The sequence below is a fragment of the Tupaia chinensis genome, unplaced genomic scaffold, assembly GCF_000334495.1.
Source record: "Tupaia chinensis unplaced genomic scaffold, TupChi_1.0 Scaffold000361_2, whole genome shotgun sequence".
Taxonomy (NCBI): domain Eukaryota; kingdom Metazoa; phylum Chordata; class Mammalia; order Scandentia; family Tupaiidae; genus Tupaia; species Tupaia belangeri.
In genome coordinates, this window is record NW_006159858.1 from 5,066,468 (window position 1) to 5,083,492 (window position 17,025).

At 37.8% G+C, this 17,025-nt stretch overlaps 1 protein-coding gene across 1 annotated transcript in view; it reads left to right on the plus strand.

Moving 5' to 3' along the window:
- The window catches only part of FAM117B (family with sequence similarity 117 member B), a gene marked incomplete at its 5' end in the record, with an annotated part of 43,466 nt that overhangs the window by 13,489 nt on the left and 12,952 nt on the right, over nucleotides 1-17,025 (plus strand). Inside the window, 2 exons of the mRNA XM_027773652.1 lie at nucleotides 8,512-8,604; nucleotides 9,893-10,006. Of these exons, the coding sequence (XP_027629453.1) occupies nucleotides 8,512-8,604; nucleotides 9,893-10,006 (207 nt within the window). The remainder of the gene's footprint in view (nucleotides 1-8,511; nucleotides 8,605-9,892; nucleotides 10,007-17,025) is intronic.

The following is a 17,025-nucleotide window of genomic DNA, read 5'->3' on the forward strand; positions in this document are numbered from 1 at the left end:
GGGTCCGGGACGTGAACCGCGGTCGACTACATGGGAGTCCAGTGACATAGCCATTACGCTAACTGCTGGTCCTGCTGAGTTTTTATTTATTTATTTATTTTTGGAGAGGTTTTTGCTATAGGGTGCATGCACTCGCCAGACAGACAGAGAGACAGAGAGATAGAAAGCGAGAAATCACCCCCCAAGGGGGATGGCCACTCCGCAGTCCCTTCTCCTCCATTCTCCTCTCAGGATCTTGGTCATGCGCGCACATGCGCCCGGCGTGTTTTAAGCCACCAGGTCCGGGACTCGAACCGCGGTCAACTATGTGGGAGTCCAGCGACATGGCCATTATGCTAACTGCTGGTCCCCCGCTGAGTTTTTATCTTGAAAGGGCACTGAATTTTTTTTTTTTTTTTTTGCGTCTATGATTAACCATGTGAGTTTAATCCTTTATTCTATTAATGTGGTTTATCACCCTGATTTTTTAATGTGAGCTGTCCTTACATATCAGGGATTAATTCCACTTGGCCATGGTGTATGATCCATACAGTGTGCTGTAGCATTTGGTGTGCTAGTTTTTTATCTTGAAAGGGCACTGAATTTTTTTTTTTTTTTTTTGCGTCTATGATTAACCATGTGAGTTTAATCCTTTATTCTATTAATGTGGTTTATCACCCTGATTTTTTAATGTGAGCTGTCCTTACATATCAGGGATTAATTCCACTTGGCCATGGTGTATGATCCATACAGTGTGCTGTAGCATTTGGTGTGCTAGTATTTTGATTAAGACTTTTTAACTCACATATGTCAAGGAATAACGAATATAATTTTAAAGTCTCATTAAGAATACTTTTGAAAATATATCCTAACTCTTGGTAATGGACTTGCAGAACCTGGCCCATATTTTCCATTCACTGAGGCTTCCCGGCTTCTCCAGTTAATGTGAATTGCTTTTCCACCCTTTGCCTGAATAACTTGGATTCTTATATTCATGTTATCTCTTTGTTCATAAAACCTTGCTACCTACTCTCCCTGTCCTTCCAGTACTGGAAGAACAATTCCAATTCCTTTAAGAAAAACATCTCTTTCAGCACATGGTATTGTAACTAGCTGATTCTTTCCCTTCTATGTAAAGCCATCTTTGAAAATAGAAACTCTAACCTCAATCTCTAGTCCAAAATATGATACGGTAGTAAATATCTATTAGTTTTCCAGTGTACAAGGCAAGACAGAACAAAATGGAAACATTTAATTAAAACCTAATTTTGCCTTTTATCAATACCTAAGAGTATCTTATAATCAAGGCACAGCATCATAGTTGAACAAAGAAAGTAATTATCTTTTGAATTAGTAGTATAGGTAAAATTAATGACTTTGTTAAGTATTTTTTTTGGATTTGAACATTTCATCACTGAAACTAATAAAGCTGTCTATTAAAGTTTGTGCTTACTTTTATTTGTCTTAGTAATTATTGTGTTCTTAGGGAAAGTCATGACACATTTTTGCATAGAAAAACAGAAAACTACGTCGCGACTTCCTGAAACCTAATAATACTTTTACTCTCATTATCTTTAATTTGTTCTTAATAAATTTACAGGAAACTTTTATATTCTTTTGCTTTTCCTTGAATTAATTTTTATATATAAAATAAGTACCATTTGATAATTTTCCTAGAGCTTTTTAAAGTTTTTCTTTTGAAAAACAAATCAGAATTTTACAGAAAAGTTGCAATAGTGAATGAACACAAATACACTCTTTATATATATTTACCATATAATATTTGCCACATTTTTGTTATATTTCTTTGTATATGTAATTATGTTATTATTACTACTTCCTAATCAGTAAATTGCAGACATTTTGATTCTTCTTACACATTTGATCATGAAAAATATTGCCGATATAATTATTAAATTCAGGATATTTAACATTGATAAAATGCTGATATTAAATGTATGGTACATATTCCAATATTTCAATATTTCAGCTGCCTTAATTATGTTTTCTGTAGCAATTTCCTCTGTAAACTTGGGTCTAGTCAAGGAACATACACGGTATTTCATTATAATCTCTCTTTAGCCTTTTTTGTGTGTATGTGTGTAATGTATTCTTCCTGATATTTGCAACTATTCAAAATAATTTAGACTATTAAAGTTTACAAAAGGTAGCTTCAAAGTCATTATCCCAGGTTATCCTTTTACTGCATACTAGAAACATATTGAAATTTTTTTTTCTCTTTTTTATTTAAATTTATTTATTTACATTCATTCAATGTACATCATTATAGCATACAAAATGAGATTTTCCATCCACAGTACACTGTATATTGGCTTAATCAAGCACATCAACAAACATGTTAACGTAAACAAATAATCTTCCATTTCTTGTTGCCTATATGTTTTGCTTTTCTTTCCCCCCATCCTTGATTCCCAATCTCTTACCCTTTGCCATCTCCTACTCTACTCCCATGCTGTCTCTGGTATCTGTGTTTGCTTTCTGTACTTTTCCCCCCCACATTTTATTGAGTCACTAAGATCTTAATTGATCTAAATATTTTCATAGCAAGCACAGCTGATATACACATTTCCATGAACACAAGTCCAACTTCAGTCATAAGCCTAAATGAGTAGAATGAACATTCTATAAAGTAGCACCTAGCTGGGGCTATATATCTTACTGCAGTCATCATATAGGTATTTTTAATGCATTTTTTTAAATTTCAAGAAAAAGTTTTAGTTTTTATTTTTCTAAACCTTTTTTTTTTTTAATGTATGTTCATTCCCTAAGCATCGTCACAGCATACAAAATGTGACTTCTCATCCAGAATATACTGTATTGTGGCTTAATCATGCATGTTATTATCAAAAATTTTCTGGGGCCAACAGTTGGCGTAATGGCTATGTGACTGGACTCCCATGTAGTCGACCGCGGTTCGAGTCCTGGACCTGGTGGCTTAAACTCACACTGGGTGCATGTGCGTAGGTGCCCAAGATCCCAAGAGGAGAATGGAGGAGAAGGGATTGCGGCGTGGCCACAATACATTGTATTGAACACACAATTTCTTAAATAACTACTTTCAATAGCAAGTTCACTTGGTACTATTAAGAAAACCAGTTTTAACTTAAATTAAAGAAATGCTAAGGAACTTTGCTTAAAACTTAAAGCCAGGAAACAGGTTAGGATTCTGTTCAAATGGTAGGTATATGAACCTATTCATATCTCAAGACAGATAACAAAGTGTACAAGAAAATCAATGTTTTAATCAAAAGTCATAAAATTAGGGACCAGCAGTTAGCGTAATGGCTATGTGACTGGACTCCCACGTAGTTGACCGTGGTTTGCGTCCCGGACCCGGTGGCTTAAAACTCACGCCGGGTGCATGTGCATGCGTGCCCAAGATCCCAAGAGGAGAATGGAGGAGAAGGGATTGCGGTGTGGCCATCCCCCCTGGGGGGTGATTTCTCACTTTCTGTCTCTCTGTCTCTCTCTGTCTGTCTGGCGAGCACACGCACCCTATGGCAAAGACCTCTCCAAAAGAAAGAAAAAAATCATAAAATTATACTTCACCAATTCAGTCTCATGTACTTTATCTTCTGTTGTGGTTCATTTTTCCCAATTAAATTCTGAGATATAATAGTCAACTCCAGACTTGTCCCTATGATTAAGTTGGCCATTTTCTTAGTTTTTGAACTCTTATTTCTTTTTTGGGGGAGAGGTTTTCGCTATAGGGTGTGTACGCTCACCAGACAGACGGAGAGAGACTTAGAGACAGAAAGCGAGAAATCACTCCCCCAGGGGGGATGGTCACGCCGCAATCCCTTCTCCTCCATTCTCCTCTCGGGATCCTGGTGCTGGTAAATTCTTTCAGGTTTTGTTTATCTGAGAATGTTCTTGTCTTGTCTTCCCATGTGAAAGATAATCTTGCCGGGTACAGTATTCTCGGCTGAAATTGCTTTTCTCTTAACACTTTGAAAATATATATATTTTCCCATTCTTTCCTCGCTTGCATTGTTTCCGATGAGAGATCCGCTGTTAGCCTAAGGGATATCCTTTGTACGTAACTTGATGTTTTTCTCTTGCCAATCTTAATATCTTGTCTTTGTGATTTTGGTCAACCTGACTATAATGTGTCTTGGAGAAGATCTTCCTGGGTTGATTCTATATTTCTTGGGACTGGATCTTTGAGTGCCTCTCTAGGTTTGGAAAGTTTTCTTGCAGGATTTCATGGAATAGATTATCAATGCCCTTATGGGTCTCTTCACCTTCTGGAATGCCCATTATCTGGATGTTTGGATGTTTGATGGTATCTAGTACTTCTCATACATTATTCTCATTTTTTTGGACAATTTTCTCAGTCATCATGGTGGATTTTTCTAGGCCAGCAGTTTTCTATGTCTGAAATTCTATTTTCTGTATGACCTAGTCTGCTTTTAATACTTTCAAGGGAGATTTTGACTTCCTGTATTATAGACTTCATTTCTAACAGTTCCCTTTGACTCTTTTGTAAAGCGTGTAATTACTTTTTTAGATCTTGCAAGAATTTCCTCACCTCCTGGAACTCATCAGCTTCTTTCTCCTTTCTCTTCTGCAGTTCATTTTCTCTCTCCTCTTCTACCTCTGTGAGCTTCACCATTATGAATGTTCTCAATTCTTTATCAGTCATTTCCATGATTTCCATTGGACTGCTTGTGGATGAAGAGGAGTTATTCTTTTCCCTTGGAGGAGAGGTATTTTCTTGTTTCCCCATATTTCTTGTGGTCCTGTGGTGATTTCTAGTCAGCTGATGGATGGTATGTTTCTTCCTAATTTTCGAAATTCAATCTGAATATTCAGGAGCAAGCAGAAAGAGTTGATCTGGAACCTCTTTGCCATTCTATTATGATTGCTTTGTGCAGCAGATTCAGTAGATATTGAGGAATATGTTAACCCTAATAGTATTTGGATGTTTAGCTACAGTGCCCTTAGATCCATCTAGAAACACAGTTAAATGGATACTGAGGAGCGGAGAGATGAGAAAAAAGCAAACAAAAAAGAGAAAGAGAAATAACAACAAAGAAACAGGAAAAAAAGAGAAGAATAAAACTAAAAAAAAATTATCATTGTTTTTCTTTTTAAAAAAAAGCACAAAATAGAAAATCTTTAAAAAATTTTAAAAAGGAAAAATTACCAAAAAAATGAGAAGACAGAAGCAGAGACACAGAGACAGAGATAGAAAACTAGAAGAGCTCCCTACCACTCTAGCTTGTTTGCTGGAGGCTAAATTATCAGTAGGAAATCTTCATTTCTCTTTTACTCTGAAATACCTACTTCACAGGAGCCATGAGGAATCTTTTCCTGAAGGCCTGCCTCTCGCCTCTCCTGCCACCCTAACTTGTTTGCTGGAGACTGAATTATCAGTAGGAAATCTTCATTTCACTTTTACCCTGCAATCACTACTTCACAGGAGCCATGAGGAATCTTCTCCTCTCTTTATCCTTTAATCTGGAACAGTTGCTCCAACTTTCATCACATTGATACTTTTTCTTTTTAAGAGGTTTTTGCTATAGGGCTCGTGTGCTCGCCAGAAAGACAGAGAGAGACAAAAAGCGAGAAATCACCCCCCCGGGGGGATGGCCACGCCACCATCCCTTCTCTTCCATTCTCCTCTCAGGATCTTGGGCACACACGCACACGTGCCTGGCATGAGTTTAAGCCACTGGGTCCAGGACTCGAACCGCGGTCGACTACGTGGGAGCCCAGCGACATAGCCATTACGCTAACTGTTGGTCCCCATATATGTTTTCTTAAGAGATTTTTGACTTAGGTTGTCAAAAGAGAAAAAGAGAGGGACAGAGACAGTGAAGGAGAAAGTGAGAAATTACCACCTTGGGGGGATGGCTGCAATCTCTTCTTCATTCTCCTCCTGGGATTTTGGGCATACATGTACATGTGCCCAGTGTGAGTTTCAAGCCACTGCAAACACACATGCCTGATAGATTTTTTCTTTTTTTCTCTAAAGATTTTTGCCATAGGTTTCATGCCCTGTGGACCAGCACAGTGAGAGGGAAAAAAACACCAGGGGTTGGCCATGCCGTAATCTCTTCTCCATTCTCCTCCACTCTCCTCCAATGACTTTGGGCATACACGTAATGTGCCTAGTATGAGTTTCAAACCACTAGGTCCAGGACTCAAAACTGTAGTCAGCCATGTGAGAGTCCAGCTCCTTAACCACCATGCCATTTGCTGACCCTACCTGGTGTGTTTTACCAAGCTAGCTGTCCCAGGACTCAAACCACAGTCAGCCATGTTGGGTCCAGCTGCCTTAACCGCTAAGCTTTGAGGCTGGCTCAATAAATACATTCTCGTTTGGTGTTTGTATGCTTTGTTTTGTTTTGTTTGACGTGGAAACATTCTAAGTTAGGTTGGTCTTTGTGACAGATGTTTAACAACTGATGTTTAGAGCCTATGGACCCTAATATGAGAAATAATAGGGATCTCGACAAATACTACAGTACTTGGTGGCTCTAAAGTGGCATAGAGCTTAGAATGATGGGGAGTTGAACAAATTGCAGTGTTTCATTCTGATTGAGTTGAGAGTATCAAAATGGGGTCCTTTCAGTTATAAGGGGGAGATCCCGGCTTGGGGTAATGAATAATTAGGAACACGATTTCTTGATTTGGGGAAATTTTTTTTTCCTCTGTTTGAAACTAGACGTTTTTATGATTGGTAATTGGTAGTGAGGAGTAAAAAGGATATTTAATCTGCACAGTGTTTTCTGAGTACTTTTTTATTGTTTTAAATAGGTTTATATATTCATTCCTGTAGTATAAAATTCAAGAGGTACAGAGGATATACATTAAAGGGCCTTCCTGCCAGGAGGCAGCTATTGACACCAATTTTTTTTGTTACCATGTATATTTGTGTAAAGATAATTTACATACATTTATATTTTTTATGGCAGTCTCAAGTAGTGGCAGCTGCTGTGCACAGTATACTAAGTTTAAAATTTTTTCACTTAACTATATAGGTGAAGATTATTTCATATCTATATATTGTCAGTTTCCTTGTTCATTTTTACAGCTGCATAGTATTCTGTTATAAAGACAATACCATAATTTATTTAGCCAGACCTAAGGAGATCCAATTTATTTACATTGTTCCAATCTTTTACTTGTAAAAACAGTATTACAGGAATAATATGGGGGAACCAGCAGTTAGCTTAATGGCTATGTCGCTGGATTCCCACGTAGTCAACCGTGGTTCGCGTCCCAGACCCGGTGGCTTAGAACTCACGCCGGGCGTGTGTGCATGCATGCCCAAGATCCCGAGAGGAGAATGGAGGAGAAGGGATCGCGGCGTGACCTTCTCTCCTGGGGGGTGATTTCTCGCTTTCTGTCTCTCTGTCTCTCTCTGTCTGGCGAGCGCACACGCCCTATAGCGAAAACCTCTCAAAAAAAGAAAAAAGGAATAATATGAATATGTCATATATATTTTGTACATCTGCAGGATAATTACCAAAAGAGGGGGTGCCGTGTCAAACTGTGTGTGCAATTATAACTTTGACAACAGTTGTAAAATCCCTCTTTATAAAGGCTCCTTTATCAGCATTGTAAAGGAGTTTATGTTATCCCATTGTCCAGTCTTGGCAAAGTTTTAAATTGCATCTCTCTTATGGGTGAGGTTGAGTATATTTTCATTTGCCAAGAACCCATTTGTATTTCTTTTCTGATGAGTTTGGTATAACCACTGAAGATTTAATTTTTTTTTTTTCGGTTTTTTTTTTTTGGAGGGGTTTTTGCCATAGGGCACGTGCGCTTGCCAGACAGAGACAGAGAGACAGAAAGCGAGAAATCACCCTCCAGGGGGATGGCCACACTGCAATCCCTTCTCCTCCATTCTCCTCTCGGAATCTTGGGCATGCATGCACATGCGCCCGGTGTGAGCCACTGGGTCTGGGATGTGAACCGCGGTCGACTACATGGGAGTCCAGCGATATAGTCATTACGCTAACTGCTGGTCCCACTTAAAGCAATATAGGTTAGAATAGGGGTTAAGATTACGGCTCTGGGGTCTTAGGTTTATTTCTTGGCTTTGTGGCTTCTTAGACCTTAGGCAATGTATCTGACCTCTCATTGTCACAGTTTCCTTAATCTACAAAACTTGTGGAACTTTTTATATGTGCTAAATGAAAAGAGTGTATGAAAGCATAGTGCCTAGCACATAAGAGCACAAAAATTAGCTGCTATTATTATCACGCTTCTCTGTCCTTAACTTTATTCAATAAATGCTATAGTACTTATAGTATAATTGTAATTTTGTAAAAATATTTGCTGGATTTTATTAGTAATAGGAATGAAAGAAATCTGCTGAAATATTATTTACAGTTAAATAACCAGTGCTGGAGAAATTAAAGATACTTTGTTTAATTTTAAATACTTTCTAATAACCTAATTTATGTTTAGTGGGAATGGATTTTATCATAGAAAAATATGGTAGACATTATTGTTAAATGATTTATTAAAATATCCCTTCCTGCTTTTTCCTTATAGACAGAAAGTGCATGGGCAGAAGAATACTCAGAAAAGAAGAAAGGGTCTCACAAGCGCTCAGCATCCTGGGGCAGTACAGATCAACTTAAAGAGGTCAGGAAAATGGTTCCAAGGAAATGGGTGTGGGTATCTGATCCTTTCCCTGGCTTGTTGCTTGAAATTGTTGGCAGCAGGGATTTGTTATTTCCCATTGATTTTCCTTTTTTTTTTTTTTTTTTAACTTGAGAAATAACAACAGAAAATATTATTGAGTTGATTTGGTAAAGATTTGGATAGGGAAATGTACACATTATCAGATCTAGTTCTTTGCCTTCCCCCTCCCTTTTTAAAGACAAGGTCTTGCTATGTCCCCCGAGCTGGCTGCAAACTCGCAATCCTCTGGCCTCAGCCTCCTACAAAACTGTGGCTGTGCATCACTACATCCAGCTTTTACTGTAGGCCAGAAAACAAGAGTTCACGCTTGTCAGTATAATATACACATCATATTTATAATGTTATAGTGATACCACAAATTCATATGGATTATTTTTCTGTATATACAGTGCTTCTGAAATTTAATAACCCAGTATAAGCAAGTTAACTATGTTTGTATGCTGTGACTGCCATTTTCGTGCTATAGTTAATGACATTTGCATTTTACACAATGTAGAAATAAAAGAATTCAGTCAAGGAATAATATGAAATATAATTGAAATTGCATTGATTACTTAAGATTATGTCTGTGAATGCATTTTATGGTTCAAATTGATTTTTAAATACTATTTAATTTTGGAGCTCTTGAAGGTTAGGTGCTAGATTAAAAAATATAAATAAAAATTGACTTACACTAAGGGCACTGAGAGAATAATTACCATTTTTTAAAATTCTATGTGAAAGTAGGGGACCAGCAGTTGGCATAATGGCTATGTCACTGGACTCCCATGTAATCGACCATGGTTTGAGTACCAGAGCCAGCAGCTTAAACTCACGCTGGGTGCATGTACATGCGTGCCCAAGATCCCAGAATGGAGGAGAAGGGATTGCAATGTGGCTGTCCCTTGTGTGGGGGGATTTCTCGCTTTCTGTCTCTGTCTGTCTGTCTTTCTGGCAAGTGCACGCACCCTATAACAAAAACCTCTAAAAAAAAAAAAATTCTACATGAAAACTATGAAGTTTATTCTAAGTGCTAAAAGTTTTATTTATTTAGTACTCAACAATATTGGAATATAATTTTGTTTCTTCTAAAAAAGTATGTATATATGCACATATGTGTAAAATTTTTGTGTAATCAGATTAAAAATTCAAAGGATTTATTGTGAGTTTTACTGGTTCTTATTAAGCAAGAGAGTGTTCCTATTTGGTATGGAAAACACTCTGATGTACTTATTTTTTCTCTTTTCAGATTGCAAAATTACGTCAGCAGTTGCAGAGAAGTAAACACAGCAGTCGGCATCATCGAGATAAAGAAAGACAGTCTCCATTCCATGGCAACCATGCGGCTATTAACCAGTGTCAGGTAGGAGCACCGGTGCTAGAAGCCACATGGAAGATCAAACCTGTACACACCAGGCACGTGCATGGGTGCCTGTTGATTCTGGCTGGATGGAGGATTGGGGTGTGAGACCCTGTTGAGGTGCTTACCTTTTCCTCTCAATCTGTCTCTCATGAAAGAAAGAAAGAAAGAAAAAGACTACATTTTTTTAAAAGCTCCAAAAAACATGTTCAAAACAGAGTGGTTTAAGTACTAAGTTATAGTTTTCGTTAAAAAAAAAAAAAGTTAAAAAAATTATACTTTCCTTTGGTAGCCTAGATATGACTTTTAGGAGACATAGTTGATTACATATTTTTATTTGCCATACTTTTATCTTTATTAGTTTAATATTTTGAGCCAGAATAATATACAGATGTTAGTTAGCATTGGCTATGGAATAGATCTTGGATGAGTAACTTTCCTTTTTTACGTCTCAAGTTTCCTCATCTGAAATTTGGGAATAATAACATAATACCCACCCCACAAAGTCTTTTGGCAGGACAAACCTTTACCTACATTGATTCCTTAATAAAGCTCTCTGAACTGCTCTCAATGGCTCGCCAAGGGATCACTGTTCTTTAACTGATTTGCAATTGGCTGAGCTCCCTTGGCAAGTAGAGAAAGTTCTTTTCAAGTGCCATTGAATCTTTCAAGTCCCAGAAGAAAACCTTTTGGAGAGCCTAGATATAATTTTCTATCTCAGTAGAAGGCAATAGGCCCTCTGAGGTTGAAGGAAACTAAAAGACTTGGTTCTGTAATTTTCAGATTATTTTATAAGTCTGGAGTTTGCAAACTATGACCTAGAAGCCAAGTATGGCCTATTACCTATTTTTGTACATAAGGTTTTATTGGAATGTAGCCACAGTCATTTATAATGTCCTGTCTATGGCTTCTTCCATACTACAACAGTGTACTTGACTAGTTATGACAAAGTTTATCTGAAACACAAAGCCTAAAATATTTATTGTTTGACCCCTTAGAGAAAAAGTTTGCCAACTCTTTTTATAGGATGATAGTCTCTGATAATTGCTAAATATACGTGGAATGCTTACAATAGAAAGTTATGGGCACAAAAATATACTTTTTAAACTGATTTGGTCCTAAAATATTTATATGTGGGTCAAATTTGATTTTGCGGATTTATAGTTTGGTTGTAGTTTCCAATAGCTTTTTTCTATATATAAAATATGGTAATTGGGGGAATTAGCAGTTAGCGTAATGGCTATGTCGCTGGACTCCCACGTAGTCGACCACGGTTCGCGTCCTGGACCCGGTGGCTTAAAACTCATGTCGGGCGCGTGTGCGTGCGTGCCCAAGATCCTGAGAGGAGAATGGAGGAGAAGGATTGCTGCGTGACCATCCCCCCTGGGGGGTGATTTCTCGCTTTCTGTCTCTATGTCTCTGTCTGTCTGGCGAGTGCACACGCCCTATAGCAAAAACCTCTCCAAAAAAAAAAAAAAAAAAAAGATATGGTAATTGGAAAGTATACAGTAATACATTAAAAGCCTATATAAACAAGATTTATTTCTGGAGAAACAGAAGTGTAAAATTGGCCAAAAATGAAAATTTTAAGTAAGTATTAAACTTAGAATATCAATTAAAAACTAAATCTTTTCACTCTCAAAAGGCTGAAGATCTAGATGTTTTACACATAAATTTGCCAGCCTTTCCCTCTAATTTTGTCATAATTTATATGTGTTTCTAAAAGATAAAGCCATTTTTTATTCCCAATCTATACTTTCACCCAAGTAGAATAAGGATTAAATTGAGTGATGAGGATTGAATTAAATGAACAGTTTTAGGAGCTTGTACATTTCTGAGATTTTCTTTTTAAATTGCATTAAAATCAGCAATTTTAAAGTAGTAAAATTATCCAAAATTTACGTTTTTCCTTACAAGTTGAATTTGATTAATAAAATTAGAGACTGCATGAAATTCATGTTTGTTTAATTTTGAAACATCCTTTTGCAGAGAAGATAAAGAATAGAAAATAGAACTTGGATTATTTCTTTTTTTATGGGTAAGCTGCTTGAGTTCCTTATATATTCTAGATTATCAGTCTCTTAACTGAGGCATAATTTGCAAATATTTTTTCCCATTCCAAAGGTTGTCTTTTCACTTTATAGTTTATTTTGCTATGAGGGAGCTTTTTAGCTTAATATAATCCTACTTGTCTATTTTAGGGACTACCATTGCCTGTACTTTAGGGTCTTATTTAAGAAATCTTTGCAGTTGGGCTAGTAGGTGGCATGGTGGTTAAGGGTGCTAGGCTCCCATAAAGCTGACCACAGTTGGAGTCCTGAACCTGGTGGCTTCCTTTCTCTCTCTCTCTCTCTCTCTCACTCACTCATTCACTCTGTCCCTCTCTGGTCAAATTAAAATTAAAAAATAAAGTTAAATTAATCTTTAAAAAAAAGAAAAGATATCTTTGCAGGACCAGTAGATGATGTAACAGTCATGTCGCTGAATTCCCATGTAGCCGAGTGCTATTTGAGTCCTGGACCCAGCATGTTAAACCTCACACTGGGTACATGGCATCTGTGCCCAAGATCCCTACAGGAGAATGGAGGAGAAAGGATTGCTGTATGGCCATCCCCCAGGGAGTGATTTCTCACTTTCTGTCTCTCTGGCGAGTCCAAGTGCCCTATAGCAAAAATCTCTCTCTTAAAAAAAATAAGAAAGTAATCTTTGTATATACTCTATTGTCTTCAAAAGTTTCCCCTACATTTTGTACCAGTAGTTTTGTAGTTAAAGGCTTTATATTTAAGTCTCTGCTCTTTGATCCATTTTGAGTTCATTCTAGCTAATGGTGAGAGATAGGGGTCCAGTTTCATTTTTTTAACAGATGGCTATCCAATTTTCCCAACACTATTTGCCAAAGAGACTTTCTTTTCTCCATTGCATTGTCTTATAACCTTTTTCAAAGATCAGTTAACTGTATGATTTGAGTTTATTTCTGAATTCTCTATTTTCTTCCATTGGTCTATTTATCTGCCTTTATATTAGTACCATGGTGTCCCCTCCCCCAATGGTGATTTAATTATCACTGCTTTGTAGTATATTTTAAAGTTGAGGGGCCAGCAGGTGTCATGGTGATTAAGGGCATGGCCAACTGCAGTTCAGGTCTCAGACCTAGTGGCTTGCTTTCTCACTTTTCTTCTCTCTCTCTCTCTCACTCTGTCCCTCTCTGATCAATTAAAATAAATAAAGAAAACTAAAAAAATGAGTTCTTTAAGAAAAATAAAAGCAGATAGTGAGATGCTTTCTGGTTTATTATTTTGATACAGTATTGCCTTGGCAATACAAGGTCATTTTTGCTTCCAGACAAAGTTTCTAAATAGTTTTTCTACTTCTGTGGAGAATGTCTCAGGTAATTAGATCAGCATTGTATTAAATATGTAGATTAATTTGGGTAAGACTGACATTTTTATTATACTGATTCTTCTGATCTAAAAGCATAGGATGTCCTTTTTTTTTTTAAATAATACTCAATTTCTTTTTTCAATTTTTCTCGTAAAGGTCTTTTACATCTTTGGTTAGATTGATTCCTTGGCATCTTATTTGTTTTGTAGCTATTGTAAGTGGGGTTGCTTTCTTCAATTCTGTCTCAAGAATTCCTTTCCACAGTGGGAACCAGCAGTTAGCGTAATGGCTATGTCGCTGGACTCCCATGTAGTCGACTGCAGTTCGCGTCCTGGACCTGGTGACTTAAAACTCACGCCAGGCGCGTGTGCATGCATGCCCAAGATTCCGAGAGGAGAATGGAGGAGAAGGGATTGCGGCATGACCATCCCCCCTGGGGGGGTGATTTCTCGCTTTCTGTCTCTAATTCTCTCTCTCTCTGTCTGGCGAGCGCACGCACACTATAGCAAAAACCTCTCAAAAAAAAAAAAAAAAAAAAGAATTCCTCTCCACAGAGACAGTCTACCAAAATCTATAGCTTTGTTATATGCCAGTTTCTTATAAACTTTTTAAATTGATTGATTGCCAAAGGGCACATATGTATGCCAGAAATAGAAATCACCCTGGTGGGGCATGGTCATACCACAGTTCTCTTTTTCTCCACTTATCCTCCTATCAAGATTTGGGACATGCATGTACATGTGCCCTGCATGTTTTCCAAGCTTCAGATGTCAGGATTTGAGCCACAAGAAGGTTGTGTGGGATCCAGTTCCCTATACACCAGGGCTGGTCCTCTTATTAAACTTTTTAATGATGAAAGCATTTGCATATGCATTGTAGAAAATTTGAAAACGTAAAGTCTAATAGAAAAATTATATCTCTAGGGCCAGTAGGTGGCATTGTCGTTAAGGAACTGGACTCCCACAGGACCGACCATGGTTCAAGTGCTAGACCTGGCGGCTTGCTTTCTCATTTTCGTCTCTCTCTCTCTCTCTTTCTCTCTCTGGTAAGCACATATGTCCTATAGCAAAATTTAAAATAACAAATAATTAAATCTTTTTAAAAAGTAAAATATGTATATATCTCTAAAAAGCTGTGATTTTTCCTAAGAAAATAGAAAAAAATCCAAAATATTACCCTTTTAAAACATCTTCCTCTGAATTTTTTTTTTCTTCTACTAGATAACAAAGATCTTTCCTTGGGCTTACAGTGGATATATGTAGACTGAAACTCTCATACTTTTCTATGAGGTTTTTCCCTTGAAATTCAGGGGAAACTATTGGTTAGAAAGATTTCATAGAGGAGATTCACATATCAGTGGATTCCAAAAAATGAGAAAGCCTCAGATGTTTAAAAAGTCAGACTTTTTACATTATTTCAAGAAATAGTCAAGAATATATTCAACACATTTCAGGATTCTTTGAAGATTAGAGTCAGATATTAGTAACAAAAGAGTGGGAGATGCCAGCATCTTCACAGCCACACAAACTAATTTTGAGGTGAGAATTAAAGAGTTGGGCAGGTGGTTTCTGGCTGTTACAGCCTCAAGCAAGGGGGCCTTCCCATAGGATTTTCTTATTCATCTGGGCTGAGGGCACTACACTTTTATAGTAGCCTAGGAGTGTTTGAGAGCCAAGGGACAATGAGGTAAAAAGGAGAAAAAAAAATCTACTTTCATCTGAGGAGTTAGAAGCACATTGCACTTTAAAGTGAAAATTGCTGTTCTGCACTGGAATCTTTGTGTGCCAGCCCAGAAAATGATTGCTATTGAAATTTTAAAGATTTTGTCATTCAGAAATCAAGAGAATAGGCACTTCTACTGTGACCTTTATTATAGAATATAGCTATATAGCTTAGAAAAGCTGAAGAGCAGGAGACCAGATGAGAGGATAATGATTGCTAGAAGACAGAAATAAAGTAATGGTGACAGGATAAGAAGAATTAAGGCCACATGGAGGCCCTGAATCAAAAGCCCTTAAGATAGGGAAGAACTTTTCTTCAAGTGCTTTCTAAAGTTTCATTCTTTCTTTCACAAGAGAGAGGCAGACAGACATAGACAGGCAAACAAACACCCTCAACAACTCTCATGCTGCAAACCTTTCTTTCCTGGCCTTTTCCAAATAGTCAGGATCCTACGCATACACACCTAGCATGTACAGGTTGACTTGGAAACTGAACTCTGATCTTTCATGTGGCCTCTAGCGTTGCAGAGAGTTGTGCTATAATTGTGCCACTGTGGCTGGCCATGATTATTTACCATTCTGAGTATTAGTTTTCACCTCTCTGGTTAGTGTACTAGGAGATGTATTCATTTTTCTTTCATGTGTCGCCGTTGAATCACTAAATAGACCTTTTTCCATCTTACTTGCCTACCAAGGTAGATTTTCATCCTTCAAAGTTTTTTTTTTAAAGAATTATTTTATTTAACTTTATTTATTATTATTATCATTATTATTTTCCAGTTTGATCAGAGAGACACACAGAGGGAGAGAGGAAGTGAGAAAGCAAGCCACCAGGTCCAAGACTTGAACCGTGGTCAGCCATGTGGGAGTCCAGCGCCCTTAACCACCATGCCACTTGCCAGCCCCTCAAAGTTTTTTTTAATGATAGGGTGTGTGCACACAGTCAACACAGAAGAAAGCACTCTCGACAGAGTCTCATCATACTGTGCTCCCATTTTTCTAGCCCTTCAGCTCCTCAGGATCCTGGGCACATATTCAGTGTTTTCAGAATGTCCTGGGGATCTAAACCCATGGTCAAGCATGGGCTTCTAGCCTCACAGGGAGCTGCATTACTCCTTGCCACATCGACTGGGCCATCCTTCAAAATGTAACTTTGTATATCTCTCCCTTACTCAGTAAGCCACTGTTTTAGCAGATATTCTTCCCATCTTCCCTGAGGTTGCGTGTCATGACACACTGTCTTACCCCACACTTTGGAGCAGAGAGAAACATATGTAAGTTATAATGTAGATTGACTTAGAAGGCTCATGATTGGCCAAAGCTTCCCTTGGCTTTCTTGTTGCTGATTCTTAATTTTTATACAGAATTTGATCTTTAGCTATAATGTATGTAGATACATAAGGAACATAAAAGGAAAATTTTAAAAGAAAACTTTAAAATGGTGGTCCATCTATTGAAGGTCAAAATAGGGAAATGATCCCAGTTATGGCAGCATACATTGGTCGACAGTATGTGGCAGGCTGAGGCCACACCACATTGGAGGCCTGGATTTGAGTCCCTGCCCACCCTGAAAGCCACAGGTGGAGGTGTATACCTATTGTCTCAGTAACTTGGGAGGCTGAGGCCAGATGATAGTATGTAGTGAGACCCTATCTAAAAATTGTTTTAAAATAGGAGCTGGCCACAGAGCCTAGTTACTTAGGGAGCTGCATCCCACATGATTTGAATCCCAGCCCTGATGACTTCAAAAATAAATTGAACATGTATGTATGCATGCCCCAAATCCTTACAGGATGGAAAAATGGAGAAAGGATTGCAGTATGTACCCCATTGTGAGGTGCTTCCCTTCCACCCCTACTCCCATTGAGCATGAGTGCCTTCTGGCAAAGTAAAAATAAATAACCAAGGGCCCAGCTTTCA